The following is a 13,556-nucleotide window of genomic DNA, read 5'->3' on the forward strand; positions in this document are numbered from 1 at the left end:
GCCACCATGGCGGGACGTTGGCACGGGGGCAAACCGTCGGGCGGCCTCCTGGAGGTCCGAGCGCTGGCGAGCTGCGGACCAGGGACTGGTGGCGTCGGGCACGAACTCGCCCGGGACGCGTAGCGGCTGGCCGTAGACGAGCTCGGCGGTGGACGCCTGGAGGTCCTCCTTGGGGGCCGTGCGGAGGCCCAAAAGGACCCACGACAGCCGGTCGGCCCAACCGCCGTCCTGAAGGCCGGCCATGAGCGCGGCCTTCATGGAGCGGTGAAAACGCTCGCACAACCCATTGGCTTGGGGGTTGTAGGCCATGGTACGGTGGAGCTTGACCCCCAGGTTGCGGGCGACCGCGCCCCACAGCTCGGAGGTGAACTGCGGACTGCGGTCCGAAGAGATGTCCGCCGGTGCGCTGAAACGAGCGACCCAGGTGGCGATGAAAGCCTGCGCCACGTCGGCGGTGGTCGTGGAAACTAGGGGAACGGCCTCCGGCCACCTGGTGGTCCTGTCCACCATGGTGAGCAGGTGTGTGAAACCTCGTGATGGGGGAAGGGGGCCCACCAGGTCCATGTTAACGTGATAGAAACGCCGTTCGGGCACGGTGAAAGATGCCAGCGGGGCCTGGGTGTGGCGGTGGACCTTGGCCCGCTGGCAGGCCATGCAGGCGTTGGCCCAATCGCGGACATCCCGTCGAATTCCGTGCCAGACGAAACGCGCCGACACCAGCTTCTGGGAAGCTTTCCGGCCCGGGTGGGAAAGGCCGTGGAGGGAGGCGAAAACGCGGCGCTGCCAGGTAACGGGCACGACGGGGCGAGGCTGGCCTTGGGAGACGTCGCAGAGCAGGACAGTGTCCGCGAAGGGGACGTCGGCCAGGCGGAGGCCCGTGTCCGCCGCCCAGAGGGCTTGCACCGTGGTGTCGGTGGTCTGGTCGGCCACCATAAGCGCGAAGTCCACGCCGAGGTGAACCGCGTTCGCGCTGGCCCGAGAAAGACAGTCGGCCATGGCATTGTCTTTTCCGGCGACGTGCCGGATGTCCGTGGTAAACTCCGACACGGCGGAGAGGTGGCGCTGCTGGCGGGCCGACCACGGCTCCGTGACTTTGGCCATCGCGTAAACCAACGGCTTGTGGTCGACGAAAGCCGTGAACGGGCGGCCCTCCAGGAGGTGGCGGAAATGGCAAACGGCCAGGTATAGACCGAGGAGCTCGCGGTCAAATGTGCTATATTTTAGCTCGTTCGGCCGGAGTTGCCGGCTAAAAAAAACGAGTGGCTGCCAAACCCCGTTCACCCATTGTTCATGTACGGCGCCAACCGCGTAGTCGGAGGCGTCCGTAGTGAGGCCGATGGGAGCGTCGAGCACCGGGTGAGCAAGCAGCGTTGCAAGGCGAGGGCCAGCCTTGCGCCTGTGAATGCCGTGTCCATGGCTGCGGACCAGACGACGTCATGCTTGGCCGGCTTGCCCCGGAGGGCTTCGTAAAGGGGCCGCATGAGCTGAGCAGCGCGGGGCATGAAACGGTGGTAGAAATTCACCATGCCGAGGAACTCCTGCAGGGCCTTGATTGAGCGTGGACGCGGGAACTCGGTGATGGCCTCGACCTTGGTTGGCAGCGGCACGGCCCCGTTCCTGGTGATGTGGTAGCCCAAAAAGTCAACGGCCGTCGTGCCGAAGTGGCATTTGGCCGGGTTGACGATTAAGCCGTGCTCGCTGAGGCGCCCGAACAGTGTTCGGAGGTGGAGGAAGTGCTCGGCCCGGGACGTGCTGGTGACGAGGATGTCATCCAGGTAGACGAAGAGGAACGGCAGGTCGCGCAGCACGCCGTCCATCAAGCGCTGGAACGCCTGGGCCGCGTTCTTGAGGCCAAACGGCATCCTCAGGAATTCGAACAGGCCGAACGGCGTGATGACGGCCGTTTTTGGGACGTCGGCCGGCCTGACAGGTACCTGGTGGTATCCCCGTATTAAGTCAATTTTTGAGAAAATGACCCGCCCCGCCAAACGGGCGGAAAAGTCCTGGATGTGCGGGACCGGATACCTGTCGGGGGTGGTAACGTCGTTGAGGCGGCGGTAGTCGCCACATGGGCGCCAGCCGCCCCCCGGCTTCGGCACGATGTGCAGTGGCGAGGCCCACGCGCTATCGGAGCGCCGCACGATGCCGAGGTGCTCCAACGCGTCGAACTCGGCCTTTGCCATGGCGAGCTTGGCTGGGTCGAGGCGGCGGGCTCTGGCGTAGACCGGCAGGCCCGTAGTTGGTATGTGGTGCTCGATACCATGTCTCACTGCGACGGCCGAAAACGTCGGCCGCGTGAGGGCCGGGAACTCTGCGAGCAGGCGAGCGAACTCGTTCGCCGCCGGGAGGGCGCACGCTAGTTCGGTTGGCGCGGCGCTGCTCATCGTGCATGCCAGGGAGCTGAAAGTCTCGGCGTTGACAAGGCGACGCCATTTGACGTCGACCAGCAGCCCGTGCGCGCAGAAGAGGTCGGCGCCTAGCAAAGCCATGGGCACGCTTGCCGTCACAAAGGTCCATTTAAAGCACTGGCTGCCGAAGCAGAGGGTGATGTTGCGCGGGCCGAAGGTGCGGATGGCCGATCCGTTGGCAGCGACCAAGGAGGGGCTACAAACGGCGGTCTGCCTGTCCTGCTCGGAGGCGGGTATGTCGCTCAGTTGGGCGCCGGTGTCACAAAGGAAACGCCGCCCGGACGCTTTGTCCTTGATGAAAAGCAAGTTGCCCGAGCGGCCGGCGCTCATGGCTGGTAATGAACGCCGGCCCGGCCATTTCCCGACTTGCCGAAAGTGCACGGGGGTCGGCATGTCCGAGCCTTTTGTCCGAACCTGGCGTGGTAATAACACCACGGCTGGTCAGGTGGAGGCCCCGGCCGTCGTGTTGGAAGCGGTCGGCGCGGCGTGGCGGCCGCCAGTTCGGCCTCCAACCGCACCGGGCGCTCGGGCGCCATGGGCGTCGCCTCAGACGGCGGCGGGCTCCAGGTAGCCACCCCGATGTGCTGGCCTGTCGAGGAGATCTTGTCGGCTTCCCTGGCGAGGGCGCGGGGATCCGTGATATGCGTGCCTGCCAGGGCGAAGCGTACCTGGCTAGGCAGTTGGCGGAGGAACAGCTCCCGGAAAAGAAAATCCGGGGAGTGCTCACCGAGCAGCGAGAGCATGTAGTCCATTCGCCCGGATGGGCGCGTGTCGCCGAGCTCGGGCAGGTCGAGCAGGCGTCGTGCGCGTTCTGCCGGTGAGAGGGCGAATGCGTCGAGGAGGAGCGTCTTGATCGCGCCATACTTGTCAGCGGCTGGCGGGTGCTGGAGGGGGCCCAGGGCGCGGGCCGTGGTGGCGGAGCCGAGTGCCGCTACCACATGGTGGAAGCGGGTGTCGTCGGCGGTGATGCCTCGCAGGGCAAACTGGGAGTCCGCCTGGGCGAACCAAACCGCCGCGTGAGCCTCCCAGAAGGTAGGCAGTTTAAGGGCAACTGCCGTGTCCATGTCGGGGGTCACCAGTGAAGGAGCTGTGCTCCTACGCGAGTCGAAAGGATTGACGCAACAAAAGACGGGAATTCGTCCGAGTTTCTTTATTGAGCAAAACCAAAACTCGGGTACTCTGAAAAGCCCGTTTATCGGGCAGCAATATATATATATGCAATCAAACACGTCATGCCGGAGCGTTTGCTCGGGAAAGGCGAGACTGGGCGTGCCCGGGAAAGGCGAGTCTGGACATGCCCGGGAAAGGCGAGACCGGGCGTGCCCGGGAAAGGTGAGACTGGGCGTCCCCGGGAAAGGCGAGACTGGGCGTCCCCGGGCAAGGCGAGTCTGGACATGCCCAGGAAAGGCGAGACCGGGCGTGCCCGGGAAAGGCGAGTCTGGGCATGCCCGGGAAAGGCGAGACTGGGCGTCCCCGGGCGGCCTGGGCGAGCCCGGGAAAGGCGAGTCTGGACATGCCCGGGAAAGGCGAGACCGGGCGTGCCCGGGAAAGGCGAGTCTGGGCATGCCCGGGAAAGGCGAGACCGGGCGTGCCCGGGCGAGCCCGGGAAAGGCGAGTCCAGGCATGCCCGGGAAAGGCGCGTCTGGGCATGTCCGGGCGGCCTGGACGAGCCCGGTACAGTGATCGCTCCCTGGTTGCGTCTTCGGCAGGTGTAAGACGATTGTGGATGCTCAGCGGCAACCGCTACAGTTGCGTCATTAAGCCGGCCGTAGCGATTCGAAACGTGCACCTGTCTGGCTCTCTGGGGAAGGTAAACAGTCTCACAGGACTGACGGCAGGGATTTTGATCAAGGTTATTGTTTGATCAAGGTTATTGTTTGCTTTGTATTGTGGCTATTTTAGTTTGCTAAACTTTCTGAATGTCCCGTGTATGCACGTGATTGGCTCCGAATAGTAAGGTGGCTTAATGAAATATTTTGGAAATACCATTACCAGGTAGACAAAAGTGCCAAATTTTTCATGAATGTTCCTTACGCCATTTTGATTAATTTCAGACGGGTAGCCACCCAGAAACAACACAACATAGACCGCAGTAGGGGAAACTGAAATTCAACATGGAATATTACCCACAGATATGACATGTCCTCTGTAGGGGAAACCGAAATTCAATATGGGATATTACCCACAGATTTGACATATGTCCTCAGCAGCGGAAACTATTATTCAACACGGAATATTACCCACAGATATGACATATGTCCTCAATAACAGAAACTGAAATTAAACATGGAATATTATCCACAGATACAACATATGTCCTCAATAACAGAAACTGAAATTCAACATGGAATATTACCCATAGATATGACATGTCCTCAATAACAGAAACTGAAATTAAACATGGAATATTATCCACAGATATGACATATGTCCTCTAACAGAAACTGAAATTAAACATGGAATATTATCCACAGATACAACATATGTCCTCAATAACAGAAACTGAAATTCAACATGGAATATTACCCATAGATATGACATGTCCTCAATAACAGAAACTGAAATTAAACATGGAATATTACCCACAGATATGACACATGCCCTCAATAACAGAAACTGAAATTAAACATGGAATATTACCCACAGATATGACATATGTCCTCAATAACAGAAACTGAAATTAAACATGGAATATTACCCACAGATATGACATATGTCCTCAATAACAGAAACTGAAATTAAACATGGAATATTACCCACAGATATGACATATGTCCTCAATAACAGAAACTGAAATTAAACACGGAATATTACCCACAGATATGGCATATGTCCTCAATAACAGAAACTGAAATTAAACATGGAATATTACCCACAGATATGGCATATGTCCTCAATAACAGAAACTGAAATTCAACATGAAATATTACCCACAGATATGACATGTCCTCAATAACAGAAACTGAAATTCAACATGGAATATTACCCACAGATACAACATATGTCCTCAATAACAGAAACTGAAATTCAACATGGAATATTACCCACAGATATGACATATGTCCTCAATAACAGAAACTGAAATTAAACATGGAATATTACCCACAGATATGACATATGTCCTCAATAACAGAAACTGAAATTAAACATGGAATATTACCCACAGATATGACACATGTCCTCAATAACAGAAACTGAAATTAAACATGGAATATTACCCACAGATATGACATATGTTCTCAATAACAGAAACTGAAATTCAACATGAAATATTACCCACAGATGTGACATATGTCCTCAATAACAGAAACTGGAATTCAATATGAAATATTACCCACAGATGTGACATATGTCCTCAATAACAGAAACTGCAATTCATCATGGAATATTACCCACAGATATGACATATGTCCTCTGTAGGGGAAACCGAAATTCAATATGGGATATTACCCACAGATATGACACATGTCCTCAATAGGGCTTTTAAAAAGAAGTTATTGGAAAAACAATCAACACCAAAAAGTCAAAAATGCATAGAATTAAACTGCTATAGATGTCACCTGTACATTTATTCACTATAAATAAAAAAAGATGGTGTAGAATGCTTCATATGTGATGGCTGTAAATAGGGGAACAATGGCGGACAATATCTCTTGTAGTCTTAATGTTTTGGAAAGTTTTGTTCATACTTGTCTTCAATATTTCAATTTTATCTTGGACAAATTTTGGACCTTTAGTAATAACTATGTGATTTATAATATGTATGAAGTAATCATGTATAAAGAACAGTACCATTTTCTGGATACCATCCATATACCATATTAATAAACATCCATTTTTCATTTGTCATGAAAAGAAATCAATTTTTTTTGGAAAACATGGCAAAAGTTGATAATGGTCACATTTTGAAGTTATTGAAAGCGATGTGGATACAGCACAACAAGTTCTTACTTAATTTTTTTTGAATAAAAAAAAAAGAAGGGTTTTTGATGACCCCTTCTGAAATTAATCACAGTACCTTAAATAAATTTTGTGGACAATTTCGTGTTTTTGTCCGGCCTGTAACGGTATTTTTGTTACTCTAAGTAACGGCATAAGTTCTATAAGCACCTTACTATAATAAGAAAGCCCTCATTATTGGGTTGTTTGTAAGGTGTAACATTACATTGAATCATCAAATGGTTTGTTTGATGAATGCAGGACATAAGGAGACGGTTTTCCCCGTTGCTGGACCAAATCCCTTTACGTGGCCCTTCGCCTTCATCTCCTGCCCGAACTACACTTATGAAGTAAAACCACAAAATCACAAACAGATTGAAAAAAGTTTAAAAAAAGCAGTTGCCTTGCATTGTAAGGATATGCAGATAGACATCTGGAAGGTTGCTCTGTCTGTGATTTAAGCTGAAAATGTATTTAGAGGGAAGGCAGAAACTACAATGTCCTTCTTTGCACAAAGTATCGTTTTTTTTTGACGAAAAATTATGAAATTACTTGTTCGAGCAAAATTGGTTTGATCTCAATTGATAATGAGATGGGACGATCTCATTGCATGTGCTTCAAATTCCTTTAGGTTGAAACAATGAAACAAAGCACCATTGTGGTGTCAACTTCCTGTTTCTGTTTTAGTTTTGCTTACTGGTAACAGGTGGCCACTTTCAAACAACTTTAAATGGGCACTTATTGTTTACTCTCCGTCTTTTAAACTTTATTTATGTAAAAAAGAATGCTTATCAAGGGAAATTAGATTGACCCTTTTAAGCTGTGACCAGAGTCTTAATTTCAAAACCAGAGTCTATACAGTAAATGCAGCACCATTTGTTGCTGTGTAAATGACCAATGATGAACATTCATTTTGTTTTTCTTGGTAGGTCTACTCAAAATCGATAATCACTTTGTTTAATTTCACGATAACTGGAAAGTTTTTGTGTCAAAGTTGTATAAAATCATGACTTTTGATTTTAAAACTCACTACACTCCCCCCCCCCCTTCTCCTCCTTTCTCTACCACTACCCTGGCAGGCTGGAGTGTGGATGTGTTTCACTGGTATGACCCACACACTCTCAGGTGGGTCACTTTACTCACACTAGCAAATAACCTGTCCTTACAGACGGTGACGGGTCAATTCTCGCATTTCTATGACATCTACGGTATATTTTATCATATACAGCAAGATATCTCAAAAAGTTACGGATGGATTCAAATGAAGCTTGGTGGACATGTTAGGTGTGTGACAAGGACAAATTGATTCGATTTTGGTGAAGATCCAGATATGGATATGAGAATTTTCATTCTTTTTTAAGCGATTTTATTTTTATTTTTAATTGTTAACCCACCTCCATCTCAAAATTTTGCTTACGTGTCCATCTTGTGCACCCCCTACCGTTCGTTCCTTCATCATTACCTGCATCCCTTGTTTATCCGTCTTCGTCTACCTTCTCCCTCTGCCTCTGCCCTGCTGTTGGCATTTCCCATTTCTCCTGCTGTTCCCTTTGGTATGTTTGTATCCTGATCTGTTCTGTGTCCTAGCTCTTCCACGTGTCTATACCTTGTATTAAAAAAAAAATGAAAGTTTTCTTCAAACAATTTTTTTAGTTTTCTTGTTTCAAGAAATAAAAACTTTTCTAATTTTAAGAAAAAAATATTTTACTAAGAGAAGTATTTTTCGCAGTGTTGTGCAAGGATTTTCCATGTTGAGAATATTTGAACTTGGCTGGGTAGAATAAACCATCACAAATTGTCTTAGTGATGTTTGATACATGTTAAGAATTCGAGAGCTAAAATAAACATACAAATTAGGAGGCATGTATTGTCGTGTGTATGGCCTCACAACCACCTGTGCATACCGCACATGTCAAAGCAGACTCCATCTAGGATGACCGTTCTTTAAGGAATTTAGAATAAATCTCCACCCGAGCAGAGAATCCGCTTTGTACTCCGAACGAGGTCTTTAAACCACGTCCTTTATCACCATCACAAAAGGGGATCCCAATTAAACCCAAATATTGGTGTGGAAAAAAGGGTGGGAACGTATCGCAAATGCAGCCTTTAGAAATATACAGTAATTTAATGGAACACATCCGACAAGATAACAGTAACGGAAAATCCTGGCACAAGACAATGTGGAGAAACCGCATTTTATTTAAACAACAATGAATTATATCCTCCCCCAAGGTGCAAACAATCACCATTCACTCCGCGTGCGTGCTCGTCCTTTGCCGGCCATTTGACCAGAATTCCAAAACAACTAAAGTGGGACCAATGTGGAATGCCTTTGGATAAACTCGTCCAACTTTCAAATAACCACACTTTAATGTTACCTTTGTAAATAATATTTTACTGCTGAGATTTGTGTGCACATAATAATAGAAAAAAAAAAGTCCTTGACTTTGAAGGGCAGGTGAGTTATTTTAGTAAAACAGTTGGCAAATCATTCTGGCAGCAAGTTGTCCCTCATCTGTAAAAAGAGCAACAAAAGTGAATGATAACTGGAAAACCTGCTAGGTTGTCAGAAGATTGTTACACAAGTCCTTAGTGAACATCCAAAACCAGATAGATGGACCATAAACTGGCATACTTATATTTGACTGGCTCTGGCAAAAGCAGACACTTGGGGGCAAAAATAAAAATTGAGATTTTGATATCATCCGATTCCCCATGCTTTTCTCTTTCATTTGATATATACTGTTACAGACGTGGCTTGGATGTTATTTACCGAGCGGTTTTATGGTATGACCACGTCTGCACAAGTTACCCGATTGTGCCCGAACGTTTAGTCGCGCGATGCTGGCTCAATAAGAAAAAGAAGACACCCGGCTGGATTACAATAACACAATACGACACCAAGGGTTCAGTTCTCAAGACCTCCGGAGGAGATTATATTCGTACGGAAAGGTCAGATTACAGGGGCTAGAGTTATAATCACAGAAAGACAGGCACTTAGACACACTCTTATATTAACCCCGGACAGACGACAGACAAACGGGACAAGGCTGACTCACACGGGGGTTGATGAAAAGGACAGCGGGTATCGATGGCTCAAGGTGCACTCTTGGCTCAAAGCAGGGTCCAGTACGGTCCGGTCCGGTCCAAAGATGCGGGGAGGTCGCAGCGCTCGGATGGCGTCTTGTCTGCTCAAGCTGGGGGCGCATCTGACTCAGCGCTCGCAGGTGGCTTTCCTTCTCCAAGCTGGGTGCACATCTGACGTCACATCCGGCGCGGGGCCGCGTATATCCGGCGGGGAGTGACACGCCCTCGGCTCGTTAGCTCCGCCTCGTGGAATCGGCACGTTGCTTCTCATTGGGTGCGTGCGGGGGGGTTTACCAGGCTCCGCCCTTGACGAGGAGCTGACAAGGAGCCCCTTCGTGGTAACCCCGTGGAGCGCATGGTCTATGGCGCTAATCGAGCCGGTGTGAGGACGCATCCTCCCCCGCTCCGCCGCCATCTCCTCTGTTGTTGTTGTAATTGTTGGGGAAGAAGATGGAAGGAGGTATGGGAAAGGTCCTAAACTCACTACTGATGCCATATAATCACATTCTGGTGCAACGAAGAGTCATAATTAATGGAGACGAGGCCTTAACTGACATAGAATAAGAATAACTAGGAAGATGTCCGAAAGTTGTCTACGTGTGGTGCGGTGGACCTGGGCACGACATTTAATGGGGGAATAAGGGGAAGGTCGGCTCTACTGATTGTTATTTACATGCAATGGGACTAGGGAATGGGGGATCGGGGAAAGTTGGGGAGTATTGGAGAAAATAGGGGAATATTTACAAGCGGATATGGAGGCCAAATTCCATATTCGCAACATTGCACCCTTCTCTACCCTCGGGGCGTCCCGACCCGATAAATTTTTACCTACTTTAGTGTGGCACGCAATGTAGTTCCCTCTACTATTAACTCTACCCTGAGTGCGACAGTTTTACAGATATTCACAAATGAGTAAATATGTCCCCCTGCGACGTTGCACCCTTCTCCTCACAGAAACACACCCACAGGATAACCGAATCCGGAAAGAATTCGCAAACTAAACATACAGCCGGTAGGGAGCATTATTTACAAGACTACGCTGCTATTTACACTACGATCCAGGACCTGTCTTTGGAGGAACACATGCAGATGTTATGCATAGAGAGAGCGCGCTTGCCAGCATCGATACACCAACCCACGAGTGCTCTGTGGCCGACGGCCTTTAATAACGTGCAGAGCACCCTTTCCCAGCATCAAAAGCACCACCCCACCACACAGTCAGCACCATCCGGTGCAGTCACCATTGTTCATTGGTATAAAAATAAATTCGACAACCCCTAACCCTGCAGGTGTCTCTTGCTCTTCTTGTGGTACACTTGGTGGTAACTAAAAGTGGTTCACCTGTATGGCATAGGTGCCACGTTGACCCATAGGTCCATCCCCGGGTGGTGCTTGGCCGCAAACGAACTGCGGTCCATTGTGGGTGGCCACAAACATTGCGGTCCATATGGTGTATCGATCCCGGCAGCAAACAGCGAAAGTGCAGGCCCACAACTGCGCAGCCAGCACCTCTCTCTCCTCTCTCTCTACCCCAAAGCCAGATCCTCGGAGGTGGGAGACAAAAGAAGCAGACAAGTGAGTAAGGTGGTAAGGGCGCAAAAGTGCACGCAATGTAAGGTGATGCACACTGGGGGCACATGGGAACCAGGTGAGACAGGTACGTTCCTATCGTACGCCCCCCCCCACCAGGTAACCTACATGGCCCCTCCCTTACCCCTTACTGCATCCACAAAACACAACACTACCCATAAACATCTACTTTACAAATCGACAAACATCCCTACTGTCTTCCCCGTTCCTCCCATAAACCAAATTCGTCTTCTCTCCCTCCTAACCAATCAAATTTGCCATTTTCAACTCTCATCAAAATTTGCCATCTTCAACTCAACATCAAAATTTGCCATTACCAATTCATCATCAGTCCCTCCTAGGGAGGGAGAGATGGAATCACCCCAATGTCTCATCCACGTCGTGATGCGTCTCACCAACCCACACAGCAATTCATCTCCTGCAACAAACAAAGAAAACACAGGTGTGGAGTCATCATCATCACCACAGGCAAGTGGCTGCGTATGGTGCGACAGGTTCATCAATCCTAACTATTTCCTAAATGACTTTAACAACTTTACACTACCCGGGGTCTTTCTCCGGCCAAACCATTGGCCCTCTTACACTATGGGTTCTAAAAACCAATTCCCATTGGCCAAACTGTGGTGCTCTTCAATTTGGGGTCTCACTCCCCCGATTCATCTCCCGGTGCCCTCGTACAATTTCTGGGCTGCGACGTGCACCTCTCCCAGTGGGTCTACCCACCTGCACACCTCCACCACTGCAGTTGCCTCCGAGCTTACCTGCTCCTTACCCTAACCTAACTACCAGGGGAAGGCCCTCTGGCTCTCTCCCCACTCCGTGCCCTCTCTGGCACTGGGCTGCCCGATCCACACCCGGGATCCTCAGGCACCCACTCACAACTACCGGCTCCCAGAGCCCACCTGCGGCCTCACCTGGCCGACATCCTCACAGTGGTGGAGTGCCCAACCAACTACACACACTAACAGGCTACACGCCCAGCCATTTCCACAACACTAATGCACCCATTCACAACACCATTCTGCAACCGCACCACAAATGCCAATATCCAATCACAATTTACCTGTACCCTCTACCTAACACTTACACTACCCGCCCCGGGTACTCGTGAAAGGGGTCCACTCTTCCCCCATCCACACCTTCGCACCATGCACACCACTCCGTACCACTTACTCCAACTCTCTCCACACACCTGTACTTGCACACCTGTGCTCTCACACCTGGTGCCACCTGCACCCTTCTCTCCCCAAGCGCATTCGCGCTGATCCACACACTCACTACTCACACACTGCTCCACACACCTGTCCAGTTGCACACCTGTGCAATCACACCTGTTCAATCCTCACACACACGCGGCATCATCTCAGCTAACTACTCCCTTCTGAAACTTGCGCTTCCCAGTCGTCCCTTTAAACTATTGCGCTCCCTCGTCATTATCATCCACACTAATCTACCTGCGTCCCCACTACAGGTATCAGTCACTAACTAACCTTAACGTTACCTAAGGTCATCTTCTCTAGATCCCTACACACAATATCCTAACCCACCCGGGCTAGTTTTCACTGCCATACACCCCATAAGCTATTGCTCCTTTGCCCCCCGCATGGGAAGGGTGGCAGATTTGCCATCCCACCCCATCGGGGGTCTCTCACTACCAATTTTGCACATCAAATTTCAACAAATTAAAAATTTGCCAATCACTGCCCATCATCTGCCAATCACTACTGCCAATCCCTTGCCAATCATCAAATTTTGTTTTTCTCTAATTTTGGGTCCAAAACACTAACCTCATCACCCAGTCTACTCACTACTGCCTCTCGGTGCGCCAATTCCTGTCCAAAGCCCGGCTTCGTAAAGCCAAGCAATGGATGCTGGTTGTTTTGTGCCAGCGGCTGGCTGCATCCTGCCTTCGGTGCAGGGAAGGAGGTTTACCCGGCCCGAGATCCCACGCATCACCTCGGCGTGGAGCCATCCAATGTCCCGATCTCGACCTGCCGGCACGTCTCAACAAAACGTGGTCGCCATAACGACCCTTCCTATCGGGCTGCAAGCTCCGCCTAGTGGAGCCTGGACGCGGCCGTTCAAAGCGAGGCCCGGCACGCACCGAGGGCCTGCTTCGGCTAAAAGTCGTTCTAAACTCTACCCCGTCTAACGTCGATGCTTCACCTGCATGCTTACATCCCGCAGCCCGTTCCTTGCTCACACATCCAGCCGTGCCCATGCTCCTCGTACCTTTCCTTACACACCCAGGCACACCCATTCCACTCACAGCCTTGGTCACACACCTGACCACCGAACACTTTGGCACACATTCGTTGCTCGCACACCTCACCAATACACCGCTTCGCGCCCCCTCCTCGGTCACCTCCTCTGTGACAATCACAGGTGTGCCCTCATTCGCACACCCAACCACGTGCCTCACCACCAACTCCAGCGTGCATTCCCACTCACGCTCTACCATTCCAGGTGTGCATCCTTCCATCCCAGGTGTACATCCTCGCTCACCTGTCACAACTAACTCACGCTCCATGT

The 13,556-nt window shown here is 50.5% G+C and overlaps 1 protein-coding gene across 1 annotated transcript in view; it reads left to right on the forward strand.

The window, feature by feature from the left end:
- Positions 1-13,556, forward strand: part of LOC137421593 (very-long-chain enoyl-CoA reductase-like) — a 48,339-nt gene that overhangs the window by 30,082 nt on the left and 4,701 nt on the right. Inside the window, exons 11-12 of the mRNA XM_068107801.2 lie at positions 6,609-6,697; positions 7,427-7,472. Coding sequence (XP_067963902.1) covers positions 6,609-6,697; positions 7,427-7,472 — 135 coding nt within the window. The remainder of the gene's footprint in view (positions 1-6,608; positions 6,698-7,426; positions 7,473-13,556) is intronic.

This window comes from Myxine glutinosa, chromosome 2 (genome assembly GCF_964187855.1).
Source record: "Myxine glutinosa chromosome 2, kmMyxGlut1.1, whole genome shotgun sequence".
NCBI lineage: Eukaryota > Metazoa > Chordata > Myxini > Myxiniformes > Myxinidae > Myxine > Myxine glutinosa.